The 16,075-nt window shown below is 39.2% G+C and overlaps 1 protein-coding gene across 2 annotated transcripts in view; it reads left to right on the top strand.

The window, feature by feature from the left end:
* lrp4 (low density lipoprotein receptor-related protein 4) overlaps window positions 1–14,688 on the top strand; it is a 133,131-nt gene extending 118,443 nt beyond the window's left edge. Inside the window, exons 22-38 of one of the 2 annotated variants that reach the window (XM_041987194.1) lie at window positions 989–1,120; window positions 1,371–1,511; window positions 1,594–1,680; window positions 1,766–1,937; window positions 2,079–2,241; window positions 2,598–2,823; window positions 2,984–3,287; window positions 3,430–3,648; window positions 4,489–4,623; window positions 6,956–7,064; window positions 7,335–7,527; window positions 7,915–8,028; window positions 8,799–8,901; window positions 9,193–9,254; window positions 10,625–10,712; window positions 10,805–10,946; window positions 12,945–14,688. In XM_041987194.1, coding sequence (XP_041843128.1) covers window positions 989–1,120; window positions 1,371–1,511; window positions 1,594–1,680; window positions 1,766–1,937; window positions 2,079–2,241; window positions 2,598–2,823; window positions 2,984–3,287; window positions 3,430–3,648; window positions 4,489–4,623; window positions 6,956–7,064; window positions 7,335–7,527; window positions 7,915–8,028; window positions 8,799–8,901; window positions 9,193–9,254; window positions 10,625–10,712; window positions 10,805–10,946; window positions 12,945–13,286 — 2,732 coding nt within the window. In that variant the 3' untranslated portion in view covers window positions 13,287–14,688. The remainder of the gene's footprint in view (window positions 1–988; window positions 1,121–1,370; window positions 1,512–1,593; window positions 1,681–1,765; window positions 1,938–2,078; window positions 2,242–2,597; window positions 2,824–2,983; window positions 3,288–3,429; window positions 3,649–4,488; window positions 4,624–6,955; window positions 7,065–7,334; window positions 7,528–7,914; window positions 8,029–8,798; window positions 8,902–9,192; window positions 9,255–10,624; window positions 10,713–10,804; window positions 10,947–12,944) is intronic. The other variant, XM_041987203.1, reaches the window with a different exon arrangement.
* Window positions 14,689–16,075: the final 1,387 nt, after the last annotated feature.

Below are 16,075 nucleotides of genomic sequence, written 5' to 3'. Positions count from 1 at the left end.
ATAAGATAATTATTTTGTTATCTTTTTAGAAATGTTTTACTTTTTAAGTTCTCCTTTTAAAATATTTTGATCTGAAACATCCACGACTTTGGATCACACAGACAGGATCTTTTCTAAGGTGGAGCTAGTGAAGCTTGCTTCTCTCAGCGACCAGTCCATCCAACATCACTTGAATAGAATATTTTTTATTACCAGATGAAGACATGATGAAGGAGTCTCACACTAATGGTCTTTCAGGGAAAGAACTAGAATGTCTTTTCTCTTTCTCATCATTTATAACACACATTAATATATAGTAGCATCATCAGCCGTCTGCATGTGGTTTCAGGACGTAACAGTCAGACAACAATCATATCAAAGTGCACTTCATATGAAGAGAAACAAAAAAATTGGTCACATCAATCCTGAGTAGATATGACCAGAAAATAGTGTCATTCTCAACACTGTTTTATGCAAATAAGTCATTGTCTAATTAAATATGCACTAATTTGCTAATGTTAAGTTGACAAAATTAAATCAAATAAACATCTAAACTTGTACTCAACATTTACTGTAAAAGTTTATATAAAAGCAAAATATTCTAAATTCCCTGCTTGGAAATGATCTTACAGTAACTGTACAGAAATGTGGGAGATATACATTTTCACTGACACCTATGTGCCACATTTCAAGTGTTCTCTTAGACTTGTGACAAAGGAAACACATCTTTTGTTGCCTGTGCTCTAAGCTCATATTAAAGATCCTTGTTGTCACTCGGGGGGATCGCAGGTAAACTGAGCCCAGAACCGAAGTGAAACCTCTCTAATGTCAGTGACGTAAGGGACTCGCCACGGTTCCCAGAAGGGTTTCTCTGTTGGCATCTGTTCTCTTTTGTTACTTTGTGTGTTTTGTTTGCCCCAGTTTCTCCCATTTTTTTTCTTCTTATATCACATCAAAAGTAGGTCGGTGGGTGATCAGAGTCTGTTTGTGTGTGTGTGTGTGTGTATAGTGCATAACCCATGTTTGGTGAATAATGGAGGTTGCAGTCATCTCTGTCTCCTGGCGCCTGCTCCCAAAGCCTCTAGCTGTGCCTGTCCCACAGGGATCAACCTGCAGACGGATGGAAAAACATGCACACCTGGTATGGAAAACCCTCCCTACAGAAACATTTAAACAGAGGAAGCATCCCCACTACACTTTGTTTGCAATATTACATGTCAGAATGTAACATTAAATAAAATAAATAAGATAAGAATAAATAAAAGAAGAAAAATGATGATAACAAAAGCCCACTGAAATAAAAAGAACCTTTCATTCCTGTAATATAAAAACCTGTTAGCCTCTTTTGACTCTGACAGGAAGGTTTCTGAGATGTGTGTTGGTGTGTGCAGGGATGAGCAGCTTCCTCGTCTTTGCTCGAAGGACAGACATCAGGATGGTTTCTCTGGATATTCCCTACTTCGCTGACGTGGTTTTGGCTGTCAATAGCTCCATGAAAAACACCATCGCTGTTGGTGTTGACCCCAAAGAAGGTTTGTAGCCTAAATCTTCTAGAAACCTGTTTTAAAAGACCAAGGGGTTCAGAAAATTGAGTTTTATTGGCTTCTCTTGCAGGAAAAGTGTATTGGTCTGACAGTACAATGAAGAAAATCAGCAGATCCAACATTGATGGGACAGCACAGGAAGATGTCATATCTACAGGTGGGGAGGAGAGACATTTCACACATATTTCTATATGATTCCACTTATTTATGGTGTCATTACTTATTTCTGTTTCTCTTTGTAGGACTGATGACAACTGATGGATTAGCAGTGGACGCTGTTGGCAGGAAGATCTACTGGACAGACACTGGAACCAACCGCATTGAAGTGGCCAACCTGGATGGCTCCATGAGGAAAGTTCTCGTTTGGCAAAACCTTGACAGCCCACGAGCAATCGCCCTCTACCATGAGATGGGGTGAGGCTGCCCTTGTGATAGTTTGTGTATTTTTATCTGATTTGATTTGCTCATATGTCTTAAACTCTAGATTGTATCATGTTCTTATCATCATGCTCATCTGACCTTTCCATCCTTTATTATTATGTTCTTCTTCTCCAGCTACATGTACTGGACAGATTGGGGAGAGCATGCCAAGCTGGAGCGTTCAGCAATGGATGGATCCGAACGTGTGGTCCTCATCAGTAACAACCTGGGGTGGCCTAATGGCCTTGCTATCGACATTGCTGGGTCGCAGTTACTGTGGGCTGATGCTCACACTGAGGTCAGTATTGACTTTAGATGTATTTGTCTTCTCAAATCCTGTATTTTATTTGAGGAAAAAAGTCTAACGATTAAAGGATTTTCTGCTGTTACACTTATTGAAAGTCAGTTTGAACCAGTCGTGTTTAGAGAGATTTTAACCAGTTCTTTAAAAAACAAATGCATTAGAAACATGAACATGAGAAGGAAAAAAAACTATTTAACTTGTAAAGATCCTAACTGATGTTTCCGATTTATTTACAAGATGTTAAATTATCACCAATTTAAAACGATGCAAAAATGCATATTAGTGAAAAACTGAAAATAGCTCCTTGGCTTCAGACTTTAGGATCTTATGTAAACCTCGTTTCTCTGCAGCGCATTGAGGCGTCAGACCTGAACGGCCAAAATCGCCACACCCTTGTGACTCCAGTCCAGCACCCCTACGGTTTAACCCTACTGGGGTCCCATATCTACTGGACCGACTGGCAGAGCCGCAGCATCCAGCGAGCTGACAAGAACACCGGGGCCAACACCATCACTGTGCGGGCCAACCTGCCAGGCCTGATGGACATCCAGGCTGTGGACAGGGAGAGGCCACTGGGTGAGACAGAACAAGAAGTTGGTTTTATTTCAGAGAAGTGAACTGAGTAAGAGTTTCTGCCTAGAGAGATCTGTTGTATTATGTTTGTGTTCAATTTTAGGTACACCTGTTTCTCCTTGCATCATTTTTTTTTTTTTTTGTTTGTTTGTGGTCTCTGTAGGTTTCAATAAATGTGGCAGGAGGAACGGAGGTTGCACCCACCTGTGCCTGCCTCGTACCAACGACACATCCTGCGCCTGCCCCACCGGCATCCTGCTCAAGGGAGATGGCAGGTCATGTGACGACTCCCCAGAAACGTACCTTCTCTTCTCCAACCGTGTCAGTGTGCGCAGAATCTCCCTGGACACCAATGACCATACTGATGTTCACGTACCTGTACCGGAGCTGCACAATGTCATCTCCATGGACTACGACAGCGTAGAGGGAAAACTTTACTACACTGATGTCACCCTTGACGTCATCAGGTGGCGGCACATATCCTCATATTTATGTTTGATCAAATTAATAACAGGATAAAGTGGAAATTTAAACATCAAACAGACAGTTATTTGCGCAATAACCTAAAGCCTATATTTTTTATAACTTCTGTTGTACTATGTGCTCAAGGCGTGCTAATCTAGATGGCAGTAGCATGGAAACGGTGATCAGCCAGGGCCTGAAGACCACCGATGGGTTGGCTGTGGACTGGGTGTCCAGAAACATGTACTGGACGGACACCGGACGCAACACCATAGAGGTGGCCCGCCTTGATGGGACAAGCCGTAAAGTTCTGATCAACAACAGTTTGGATGAACCCAGAGCCATTGCAGTGTTCCCAAGCAAAGGGTAAGAATGGGATGTTAACTTGGCTTTACCTGCAAATTCCAAATTATATTTTGACTTGTGTGTTTTTAGGGAGATTTCTAGGTAAATATTTAATATGATATCGAAAATTAACTTTTACTACTATATGATTGCTTAAAAAATGATTTAGCTTATTTGCTTTGGATAGGCTTCCTCGCCCTTCACTTTACCATGTTATTTCAATAGTTAACACAGCCAGCATTTTTTTTTCCCTACACACTCGGAAGTGCAGACTGAAGTCAAGGTGTTTAGCCAGGGGCAGTTTAAACCTCTGATGTTGCAGTTTCCCTCCTTTCTGCAGTTTTCAGACTGTTTAATCAAACTGTTTAATTCCTGTTGACAGTGCAGTAGCTCTTATTTTATAGTTAAGGTAGCGTAACTCTATTTTTGCTTTTTTTTTTTTTCATATTTGTATAAGTGTACCTTATTCTTGTTTGTTTATTTACATCTGAAATTTAATACACAAAATAATATTTTCTAATATTGAATTATGTTTGTATGTTTTGTAATACTTTTTGTGTGTTTAATAGATTTTTTAAGGCATTTTTCTTTGTTTTCTCCTGTATTTAATTCATCTCTGTGCTGCAGAACTAATGTAATGTTTGATTAAGAATTAATTAACTGAAAGAGCTAATAAAGAGTTATTCTGTTTTACTCTAGATGTCACCACATACTGTCAATGAACCAGAATTAAAACTGTTAAAAGAAAAGCAAAAAAACAAAGACACATTTTGTATTAAATAGCAGTTAATTATGTCAACTTGTAGCAAATCTTTGTCCTTCATTTTTCATTATGATATAAAGTTATCTTTTTCTCTGCAGGTTTCTCTTCTGGACGGATTGGGGGAATGATGCAAAAATTGAGCGATCTCACTTGGATGGTTCGGACAGAAAGATTTTGATAAAAACTGACCTGGGTTGGCCCAATGGTCTCACATTAGACTACGACACACGAAGGTCAGAATATGAAGCATGAAATATATCTGAGATAACTGCTTCTCGCATTAATAGAGGTGTCATGTAATTTTAATTGTAAGGTTTCATTGTCTAAGGTCACTGTAAGGATAGCTAATGCTTTACCAAATTACACAATCATAAACATTATTGTTTATAAACTAAACATAAAAATTTTGTACCTCAGAGCAAAATTCTCCATATTGTTGTCTAGCACAAACCTTCTTATACCTAAAACCCCATGGGCCGGTTTTTCAAAAAACTTAATCTGGACAAAAGCTATCCGGATTTGGGAATTTTTCAGGACGGCGGGTCATGTAATCCAGCTTATGTTTTATCCCAATTGTTCAAAGCAAAGTAGGATTGGATCACCCTGGTCCATCCATCCATCCATCCACCCTGGTCCAAAATCCCGTTTTTCAGGATCACAAAATCCGGATTTCCAGCATGTAAATCAATGTGCACTGCCGGCCAGGTGAAGAACAGCAGGTAGAAGAGACGGTTTGCATGCATTAGCTATTTGCTAGTGGAACCACCCGGAGCATGTAACATAATACGTGCATGTATTGCCTTGCATAACATTGCGACCAGGCGGAATGTCCCTCTCTTTGACAATGTTGATTACGAACCTGAGTCGGTCCAGTACCCGTCCAGTACCGGCCCGGTACCGGCCCACCCTCTGGCATTCTGTCAGAATGAGGGAAGGATGGGAATGTGTAGTGAGGGATGAAATCGTTACATTTCTTTTTCTGACAGGTTCTTTTCTGATTACGCAGTGATGAATAACAGGAAAATTGAGTATTTTATTTGTGTTATTGAATTTGTTTGGCGGTTTATTTTATGGGGACATGATGATGTCATGTTTTTATTCTTGCTTTACTATGCTGAAAGGCTTAATAAGAGCCTATGCCTATTTTAATGACTTTATCCCTATAACGGTTAAACAAGTCAGGTGCAAAATACAAATATAAACATATGCACCGAATAAAAAGTTCTATTATTTGATCAGCTGTTAGGTTTTACCGCAGTTTCTTCCTGAAATCCACCTTGTAATCCTACCCTCTGTTGGGATCAGGATAATCCTGTTTCTTTTTGGATCCAAGTTATCCGGATCCTACTCAACACCCTAAACTGAGGGTTTTATCCAGATAACAACCAGGATTGGATTACGTGATCCAAGTGGATTTTGGAATCCGGATTTCCCTCTTGAACAACCCATTTTCAAGATTTGATCCTACCCGATAACCGAAATCCGATAGGATTATGTTTGAACAACCGGCCCCTTGTTATTAGGTGAATATTGTTATTAAAACCAAGTCATTCAATGACAATGACAGTTTTAAAACCAGTAAGTTTATTAAGTTTATTTAGTTCAGTTCATGGCTTAGATATTAGCTAAATCCTCTCAATTGTAAAGGGTGATTAACAGTGTGTGAATGTAGACCTTAACTATTGGGGTTTTAGCTAGCTTTTGGCTAAACGAGCCTCATCATTAAATAAAGGAAACTGGACAAGATGTTTCACTGCTCCCAAAGCCTTCTTTAGTTCTGCCAAACTAGTGAGCCTTTCAGATAAGAGGTTGAACATCTTTAGGACCCAAGAAACTGAAAAGATCATTAGTTTTTTTTCAAGCCCTTATACCATGACCAGAATGATTGAGCGTCTACACTTATTATATATGAATTTACATGCCATTTTAACATGTAATCATGCTAACCATCATTCACATATATTAGCATACTGAGTAATTTGTTAAAATTAATATTCTAAATGATTTGAGAATTGCAGAACATCTGTTGAGTCTTTGTGTACCAACTTGCTAGATGTTACATACTTTTTTAGTTTATTATGTTTCTGTTAGCATTTGATAAGCAGAGATGTACTTGCTGCTAACATGGCTAACACAGCTAGTGTTAGCTTAAAGCTGCTTGAAGCTAGCATAGTTAACAGAGTTAGCATTAGCTTCATGCTTAAATTATTAGGAGGGGCAATATATCTATAAAGCTCTTGGCAAAGCAAATTTGTTCAGCACAACAAAGACACTAGGCCATCATTAACACAGCTAACAGTTTGCAATAGCGTTGAGCAGCTTGAAGCTAATATGGCAAACATAGCTAATGTTAGCTTAAAGCACCATTATTAGTAACATTATTGGGGATTTCATCATGCTAGCTGTTTCCCACCGATGTGTTGAGTCTGATAAGTAAAGATAACGTTTTTTTCCACTAGCTGTTTTTTTCAGAAATGAGAACAAAAATTTTTATTTCATTTTATCTTTTTAGTTGCTGTTTTAGTAGACAGTAATTCAGTTATGAATCTGTGATTTCCTTTGCAGGATCTTCTGGGTGGATGCCCACTTGGACAGGATTGAGAGTTCAGACCTGAATGGGAAATTTCGTCAAGTCCTCGTCAGTCCAGTGTCCCATCCTTTTGCCCTTACACAGGTATCCCCCAAATCCACCTCTGCTGTTGATCACTGGGCTGACCCTTCCTCCTGGCTGCCTCCTCCACTCACCTGCTCTCTTGTCTTATCGGCTCATTGTGTGATTCTCATTGTCGTCTTTCCGTCCTGCAGCTCATACTGAATCCATTCAGCTTAACCATTTCTTCTACTTCCCTTCCACTCTGACCCTCATTTTTCTTCCTTCCCTTTCTTCCTCTCACCCCCCCGCTCCTTGTCGGTGTTTTTCTCTTCTTCTCCCTCGTTTCCCCAGTTGAAGCCGGTGTCCTCCCCTCTAATTCCTTTCTCCCGACTCTCACAGCAAGATCGATGGATCTACTGGACGGACTGGCAGACTAAGTCCATCCAGCGAGTGGACAAATACAATGGCCGAAACAAAGAAACCGTGCTGGCCAATGTGGAGGGCCTCATGGACATTATAGTGGTATCTCCTCACAGACAAACAGGTAAAGTTGTCCTCCACGTGACATGGAAAGAATCAGAGTCTTTACTCTGTTTATCAACTTCTCTGTGAGCTGGGAAGCTAAAGCAGCAAAGACCAACATGGATGTCTGAAATATGACCGCTGACTAGGTTATCATAAAACTACATCTGATTCAGATCAGTTTAATATTAATAAACCAGGCATGACTTAATTATTTGAGCCAGTCTAATATAATCTCTGAGAATATAATCTGAATTTTCACTCGAGTGTCACAGCGCTGATGTCAATTAATTTCAGAAGTCCCTTTAATCTCTTTATGAAGTAAAGAAAAACTATTGCAACCTAATTTCAAATAAAATATTGCTTTTGTTTTGTTCCAGTTGTGAATATTTTCTTTCCTTTTCATTAGGTACTAACCTCTGTGGGATAAATAACGGTGGTTGCACTCACCTCTGCTTTGCCAAGACCAACAGTTTTGTGTGTGCCTGCCCAGATGAACTAGATGGGCGACCCTGCTCCACAAGTACGTTTCTACATCTTACCATAGTCCAGTGCTGCAAAATAGTGTGCATTCCTTGAAAATAACGTGGCTTTAAACACATGTATTACACTAGAATGGCCACTATTCCATAACTACTAAAACAGCCACCAGCTGTAAATTTGATTGCTACATTTAAACTTCAGTTAACTTCCTTCATAAGTATACAGCTCAGAGAATAATAATTATAATCAGTGTTTTACAAAACAAACTATAAACCAAGGCTCTGTTCTTTACAAACTAATGGAAATTTAATAGAAATTCATATATGATAAAGTAGTGTAGATGCTCAATCATTCGTGTCATGGTAATCATAAGGCCTGTTCAGTTATAATGGGGAGATAGTGATAATTTGGCCATTAGAGCTTTCAAAAATAATGCCCACAGTCATTGGCAAAAAATTACAATGACTTGACAGAGGTCTGCGCTCTCTGAGGGCTTCAAGTTCAAGTTAAATATACATGTTTCAAAAGAGTCAAAATGGCAGCCTTGGCTCATCTAGTATTAAGTTTGATCAAAGGGTTTGAGATGTTTGTGCTTCACAAATTTAAATTATTTGTGTTGCTTTTAAAAGATAAAAATATCCATAAATTGTGTAGTCATTTGTTTTATTTTTCACAATTTGCGGTGAGAACTGACATTTGCTCAGTGTAAATCTTATAGCAAGTTAACACAACAAAATGAAACAAAAAAACAAAAAACAATTGTTAATGTATTCTCGGATGTTCAGATTCTGACCAGTACGTATTAATCAGTTTCAGGTTACGTTCCTACCGCTCCTGCCAGCAGCACTGCAGTTCCCAACAAGATCCCCAAAGCCCCAACAGACTCTCCACACAGAGGACCCTCACTGGTCAAGTACGTCTGCTTGTTTCATTTAATAAAACAACTCTGTTCTGCACGACCCTCTGAGCCGACTGTTTTAATGTTCTGCTGCCATTAATGCTGATGGTCAGTTTCAAACAGCAGCATTTGATCTAGACTAAATTCTGTTGTTTCTTATTTTATTATTTACAAGAAACAAAGTAAAATACAGTGAAACCAACATAGCATTCATATGTGTGAAATCTCTTATTGTTTCTAAGATCACCACAACTGATGTCTGTATATTTTGCACATTTTCACGCTGGGTTTCTTTTCTCTTTACAGCTGCACTGACAAGAACCTGAACACAGAAGGCTGCTTGAACACAGTGGTGACGGCTCCTCACGGTTAGTACGCAAACATCTCACTTATCACTTTGTAAACTTGGTTCAGTCCAAGGGCTTTGTTGGAAATATAGAACTATGACATATACAAGGGTTATGGAGAGTTTTGTATGTGAGGGGAAGAATTTTAAAGTGTGTTAGCCAGCTATTTAAGAGCTTGTGGCTATCAACAGCATCAACCCCAGCTTTTACAAAAAAAAAATAAATAAATAAAAAAGAGAGAGATCATTTCAGTGGCAAAATTGGAATGGGTTCAGCTTAATGGGAAAATACAGCATGAAAATCTTTTTGGAAACTCTGGAAACAGAGACGCATGGAGGTGATCAGGTGAACTGAAGCCTGTTTGTGAAAATTAAATAAAAGCAGCTCAATCATCCATTCAGCTCACATTACAATTGCACTACAACCAGCAGTGTTAATTAGCCCAAACTAAACCGCGCGAAGCCTTCTGCTCTAAAAGCCTAAACCAGCCTAAATCATGGATCAGGTTAATCTGTGTGTAATCAGCGTTCTTATTTTCTGACTGTTAGATCTGAAAATGACTGACTGTGGCAGAGTAAAATAAAGTCTGCTTTATCTTTTTTTGATTTCCTCTAATCAGTCATTATCAGCTCAACCACATTAAAAAGGCAAACTTATAAAATCAACAATAATACATTTTATTTAAAACACACAAGCGCAACAAGCAACAAAATCAAGTGAAAAAGCACAAGATAAAATAAAATAAAACAAAGATAAAATAAATAAAGTGCTCCAGAATGACGGATGTTATATGAAGTATGCAACTTTGAACAGGTAAGGTTTGAGTCTGGATATGAAAAGAGGACGGGAGGTGATATGTCTGATGTCAAGTGGTAAAGAGGTCCAGAACCAAGGAGCAGAACAGCTGAGTGCCCCATTCCCATAGGTGGCGAGGCGGAGGGAGGGCGTGTTGATCTGGGCCAAGGCGGACAGATGAGGAGGGGTGAGGTGGTGGGCGGCCTTGAATGTATACAGAAGGATTATGAAGCTGATGCGATGTTTAACCGGATGCCAGTAAAGCTGCTGTAGAAGAGGGGTGATGTGATGGATGAAGGAGGTTCTGGTCACAATGCGAGCAGCAGAGTTCTGGACAAGTTACGCAGGGACTGTTGATCAACAGCTCAAGTTTTAAATTTTGATATGAAATTAAATATGATTAAAGTTCTAATCACAGCAAAGATAGTTTTCAGAAAACTCTTATAATTCTTTGCAAATATGAAGTGTGAATTTACTTTTTATATATTTGCTGAATGTAAAACGAATGCAAGCTTAATCCATGTGTCTGTAACGATTGAAAGCTTCGCGATTTGCTCCATGGACGCATTCGTCTTTAACGTGTGTTATCGTTGCAGGAGAAGGACTTCATATCAGCTATGTGATTGGTGGAGTTCTCACCATCCTGGCGATTCTGATCCTCATCGCTGCTTTGATTATTTACAGGTCAGTTTCCTGCTCGATGCTCAACTCTCTGACAGGCTTTGTTTAAACAGAATTTTGATGCATAATCGTTTTGTTTTCTTGTCCATCAACAGACATAAAAAGTCAAAGTTTGCAGACCCGGGAGTGAGCAATCTGACCTACAGTAACCCCTCGTACCGAACATCGACACAAGAAGTGAAGATCGAAACGTCACAGAAGCCTCCAATATACAACCAGCTTCGATATAAGAAAGAGGTAAAAAACCAGAAAGAAGCAACACATCTTTTTTGTTTGAATGAAGGGATTTATGGTGAATCCATAAGATTTTAGTGATGATCACAGACTGCCTAGTTGTATCTCAGATAACCATGGAGATGAATAACTTCATTTTCTTCCTGATCAGATTGTTCTGAAATTACAAAACGAGCAGGACACCAGCGCTCATATTCTCCTCCCTCCTCTTCTCTTCCTCACTGCAGCTCTCTCATCCCTACAACTCCCTCTCTCCCTTTATATTTTGATCCACTTTCCTGAGGAGAGGTAGCTGCACAGCATGTAGGAATTGTTTCATCTGTTTTGACTGTCTTTTCTTTTCTTTTTTTGTTTTCCCTTAACTCTTTTTCTCTCTCTCACTGCATGAAAGCTGCTATCAAGATTAACAAAACCTCTTAGTGCAGTTGCGGCGTTCTGTGATCAGCTTGCCCATTTTTTATTTTTTTTTTTGTGCACTGACATTAACAATTACTGTGAAAACTATTTATAGAATTATCTGGAAATCTTCTGAAACAAGACTAAATATAGAGATGCAAAATTAGCTAAAATGCCCTCAGTGTTATGGTTAACAGTGAAGCCTTTAAATAACCATAAAAGACCATGTAAACAGTTCTACTATACAGAAGTCAAATGTTTGGACAGTTTGCTCATTCAAAGTTAATGGGTAGGTGTGTCCAAACTTTTGACTGGTTTTGTAACTCCAGTCTTCATTCTCAAATTCTTCTTAGTCTAGAATAAAATTACATTTTCTCAAAATTAAGGAATAATTAGTAGAAGGATATACATTTGCAGTTTTTGCCTTTTTTAGTTACAGGTGTGAGCTCAACACATGTGAACAACATCCTTATTATGTGCATATTACTGAAGGTTTTCAGAGATCTGTGCACCCAAACACATTAAACAGAGCCGTATCACCATCACGGGGGCAGTGCTGCTTAATGTAGCTCATGTACAACCAGCAGAAGGAAGAAGCTGAACCGTCTACTGCTCGGCCTTTTTTATGTCTCTTTCTGAGTGTTCTTTATCATGATCTCTGCTGTCGCCATGTATTGCCTTACAACCATACCAACATAACGTACAAGCGGAGTATGTGAGCAGTGATATTTGACATTTCATATGGACATGCCTATTTATGTACGCACAGTGAGCATAAATGAGCCCTAAGGTTGAAAATGTACTTACTTTTTAAGCTCACGTATGCAACTAGTTTGTGTAATTGTTTACAGACTTGCTTGTGTACTATGCTTGTTACCGAATGACTTCACCAGAGGGGTGCATTAAAGAACTCAGTCTGGATAGAGCTGCCAAATTTGTAGGGCGTAAACAAACTGATAAACATGGCAAAAGTAGTGGTTAGTATTTTGTTTATTTAGAGGTCATAGCAGAGACAAACAGCAGCATAGATATCATAAATGGTATGTAAGGCCCCTAAAACAAGCATACTGTGTTAATGCTTTGGATTCTCTGACCTTACATCCAGTCAAACTGGTCCCTACACTGCCCCTTCAATATATAATGTATGAAAATCTATAAATAGTTCTTTATTTGTTACTAAACTTTCACATGGATTAAAAACAGCAGTTTCAGACAAACAGCTCTATTTGCTCAAACAATAACATAACCTCCATGTTCTTGTGGCAGAAAGTAACCCAGTGAAGTTAACTCCACATTATAAATGGATCACCTCAGTCTAAAAGGAAAAAAATAACTTAAAGAGGAAGCATGGTATTAGCAAAGAAAAAAAGAGGAAGACGAGCACATCTGAGGCATGAGTTGTGTTTTTTGTTCTGAGTGTTGTGAAACTACCTGGTTGCAACTGAAAGTTTTTGTGGCTAAAACTGTAGTTTTCCCTGACAGCTTAGTGGCTCGCTGGAAGTATACTGGAAACAAAATGTACTAAAGACAATAAGTCTCATAGTAGCTTCTGTTTCTGAAAAAGACGCAGTCTTTCTGACCCGCTGATCATGTGTCCTTGTCCAGGGTGGAGTGGACGGAGACTACACCAAAGAGAAGATCCGCATTGTGGAGGGGGTGTGTCTCCTGTCTAACGATGAGCTTTACTGGGACGACCTAAAACAAATCAAGCCGTCCCGAGGCGGCCTGCACACCTGCATGCGCACAGACACCGTGTCCCTGCAGGCCAGCAGCGCTTCGCTAGATGACGGCGAGACAGAGCAGCTCCTCCAGGAGGAGGCGTCTGAGTGCTCCTCCATAACCACCCTGACCCCCTCAGCCATCACCCCGCAGCGTCACGCCCAGCACAGCCTGCCTGACACCGGCTGGGCCTCCATACGCAAACCCTCCACCGAGAGTGAGGTGTGAGGGTGGTGCGCTGCCTCCTCTGTGCTTTATCTCAACCATCAATACCTGATACACACATCCAGACACGCGTATTTAGAGCTGGTATAAATCGGTACAAATGCAGTAACAGTTCCATATGTAAACTACTAGTACATATGAACCCGGCTGGACACATAAGCTCACATAAACACAACATCTGTCTTTGAAACTGGGCTCCGTCCTACTTGTACACACATGCAGTTCAGTCCTCCAACAGCAGCCTGAGTGCTGCTGCCTTCAGGCTACGTGATAAACTGAGGAGCATGCTGGAATAAGAAGGCAATGGACTCCAGGGAGGACGTGAACAGACACAAGTTTAAGCTGGAGCCTTTAAAGGATGCCGACGCTTCTGTGTACAACTTCACCTGCATTTTTGTGAACTATATTTTGGGATGAAACTAAAACAACATATTCCACAGAACAGTCTCTCTAATGCCACTCGTCTTTATGAACTCTATTTATGGACTTTCGTTTTTTCTTGTTGAGTGGGTTTGCTGACTTCCACAGAATAATGAGTGTTAAGTCAGAAGTTTGTGCAGTGGGACCCGGTTGTATTTATGACAGTGCCAAAGGGTTGGGGCTTCAGAGTCTCCATGCTTCTCTCTCTTTCTCTCCATTAACACTTGCATAGAGATTTATCATAAATCTGGGATTTTTGTCGTGTTAAACTTCACTGACTTGCCTTCACAATGACATTTGCTTCTGTTTCCTCATTTTACTGCCTCCAAAAACAAGAAATTAGTGTAGCGGATGCTCTCTCATAGTTCATTTATCCACTGCAAAAGTAACCTGAAAGGAGCTTGTTGTTTTTAGGCTGTGACTCAGTCAGTTCTGGTCTTTGGGCATTGCAGCAGACGCCTTGATGAAGTGACAGCCGAAGCGCCAAACACTTCAATCACTCTGTTAATTTACCTCTGAGGGTTTAAAATGTTAATGACATTTTTCTAACGTAACCATTACTGCTGTTCAGCCATGCAGGGAGTTGTTTTCCATGGTCTAGAAAAGGGTTTCTTGGAGTTCTTCTGTGCCAAACACAGTAAGATTTCTGTCATTCCGCATATCTATAATTGGGTTTTCCCCTAAAATGAAGAAAGAAAAGATTGTGAGGTTTTCTCATCCAGGTAAATAATTAACTATGCTAGCACTTATTATTGAATGAAAAGCTCTTTGATGTTAACAAATTGAACAATGAATTATTTCTCACTGTGGGAGTGTTTATTATACATTATTTAAGAAACCATCCCAATTTTCTATAAAAAAACAGAGTTGAGGACCAATTAGTTCCCTCTATGAAAAATTGTTTTAGAAGTATTTCCCAAATGCTGTTAAACAAAGAATTTTTACCACAGCTTTTTTTTAACATTCAAGACTTATTGTGGATTTTTAAATAATTTTACATTGCACACAGAAATTAAATTATTCTACAAAAGCAAAAAAAAAAAAAAAACGGTCGAAATTTCTATCCTCCGTGAACAGCCTGCAGTCACTTATTGTAGTTTTCAGCAGGTCTGTGATACCTCTCCTGATGAATCCCTGCCCTTTGTCCTTATTTGGCAGAGCTCTCAAGCTCCTCCAGATTTTATGGCCTTCTGGTATGGACCTTCATCTTAAGTTCACCCATCAAACTTTTAGGTGTGGTTCAAGTCAGACCTTTGTGCAGGCCGGTCGGTAACGTTCACTTCGATCTACTAAAGGTTGTTCTTCACCATGAGCAGTGTTTCATATCGTTGTTGTGTATTCTCACATTTAAACTGATTTATTATGTTTTTGACTTGATGTTTTCTAAAGAGACAACTGAAACCCTTCCTTAAGTTTCTATACTGTGTATAAATTTGGAGATAATGCTCTTTTAATTGATTTTACCAGCTTTGAACATAAAGTAAAAGCACATTGTGGTTTGTGCTAAGTTAAAAGGTCAGTTCTTATTATGGCTAATAATATTGACCCTGATAACATTTTTATTTAATTCATTATTATGTGAAAATAGAAATAATTCAGCATTTTTAAAGACAACGTGTAAGTTTAGAAATGCGATGTTGAAAATTCGTTGCTCTGTTAAAAAAGCATTTGGGAAAATTTTCTAAAGATTCATGGTTGGGTTAATGATTTTGTTGAATCGATTGATTTTAGGACATAATCACAGTTTCAGTTTATCACTTTCACGCTCTGGCGTAATGAAGAACATTGAGATAGGTAATATTAAAACTCGGCACGTGCAACCAAAAATATCCACTCAAGGTGAAGGTTTGTAATTTAAGCTTTTTAATCCATCAGCTCTAGATTTGTAATACTATAATGCATTCTCACTTCAGTCTAACATATGGGGAATTTAGAAACACTGCATGTCTGACCTCATCAAGGCAGTGAGGGTTAGTTTAGAAATATGTCACTGAGGAATGGTATTAATACAAGTAAAAATATTGTGCTTTGCTTTAACTTTACAGTAACATTTCTGATGTTGAAATGCCGTACAAGGATATACTATATTGCTATACTGACGAATATCTTGTAGACGTTAGAGAAACATATATTTTGAAGTATCTGCTACAAGCTCAGCAACTTGCTGATTTGCTGCTAGACAAAGCACTGAGGCCAATGAAAGAGGGTCTTGGCAGCTATGTAACTACAGCCTCTGACGGTTGGTTGACAGTCGGCCTGCAGGGTGTCATGGCGACCCAGTATCCAATTATCCGGCTCACAGTCCCTCCAACTCTGCTGCAGGAATGCTCAAAACTGTACAGATTTTATCATGAGATATAAGCAAACATTTC

This window comes from Melanotaenia boesemani, chromosome 1 (assembly GCF_017639745.1).
Source record: "Melanotaenia boesemani isolate fMelBoe1 chromosome 1, fMelBoe1.pri, whole genome shotgun sequence".
In the NCBI taxonomy this organism is placed as follows: Eukaryota; Metazoa; Chordata; class Actinopteri; order Atheriniformes; family Melanotaeniidae; genus Melanotaenia; species Melanotaenia boesemani.
The sequence above is the reverse complement of the archived record's forward strand: the minus strand, read 5'-3'. Positions and strand labels throughout refer to the sequence as shown.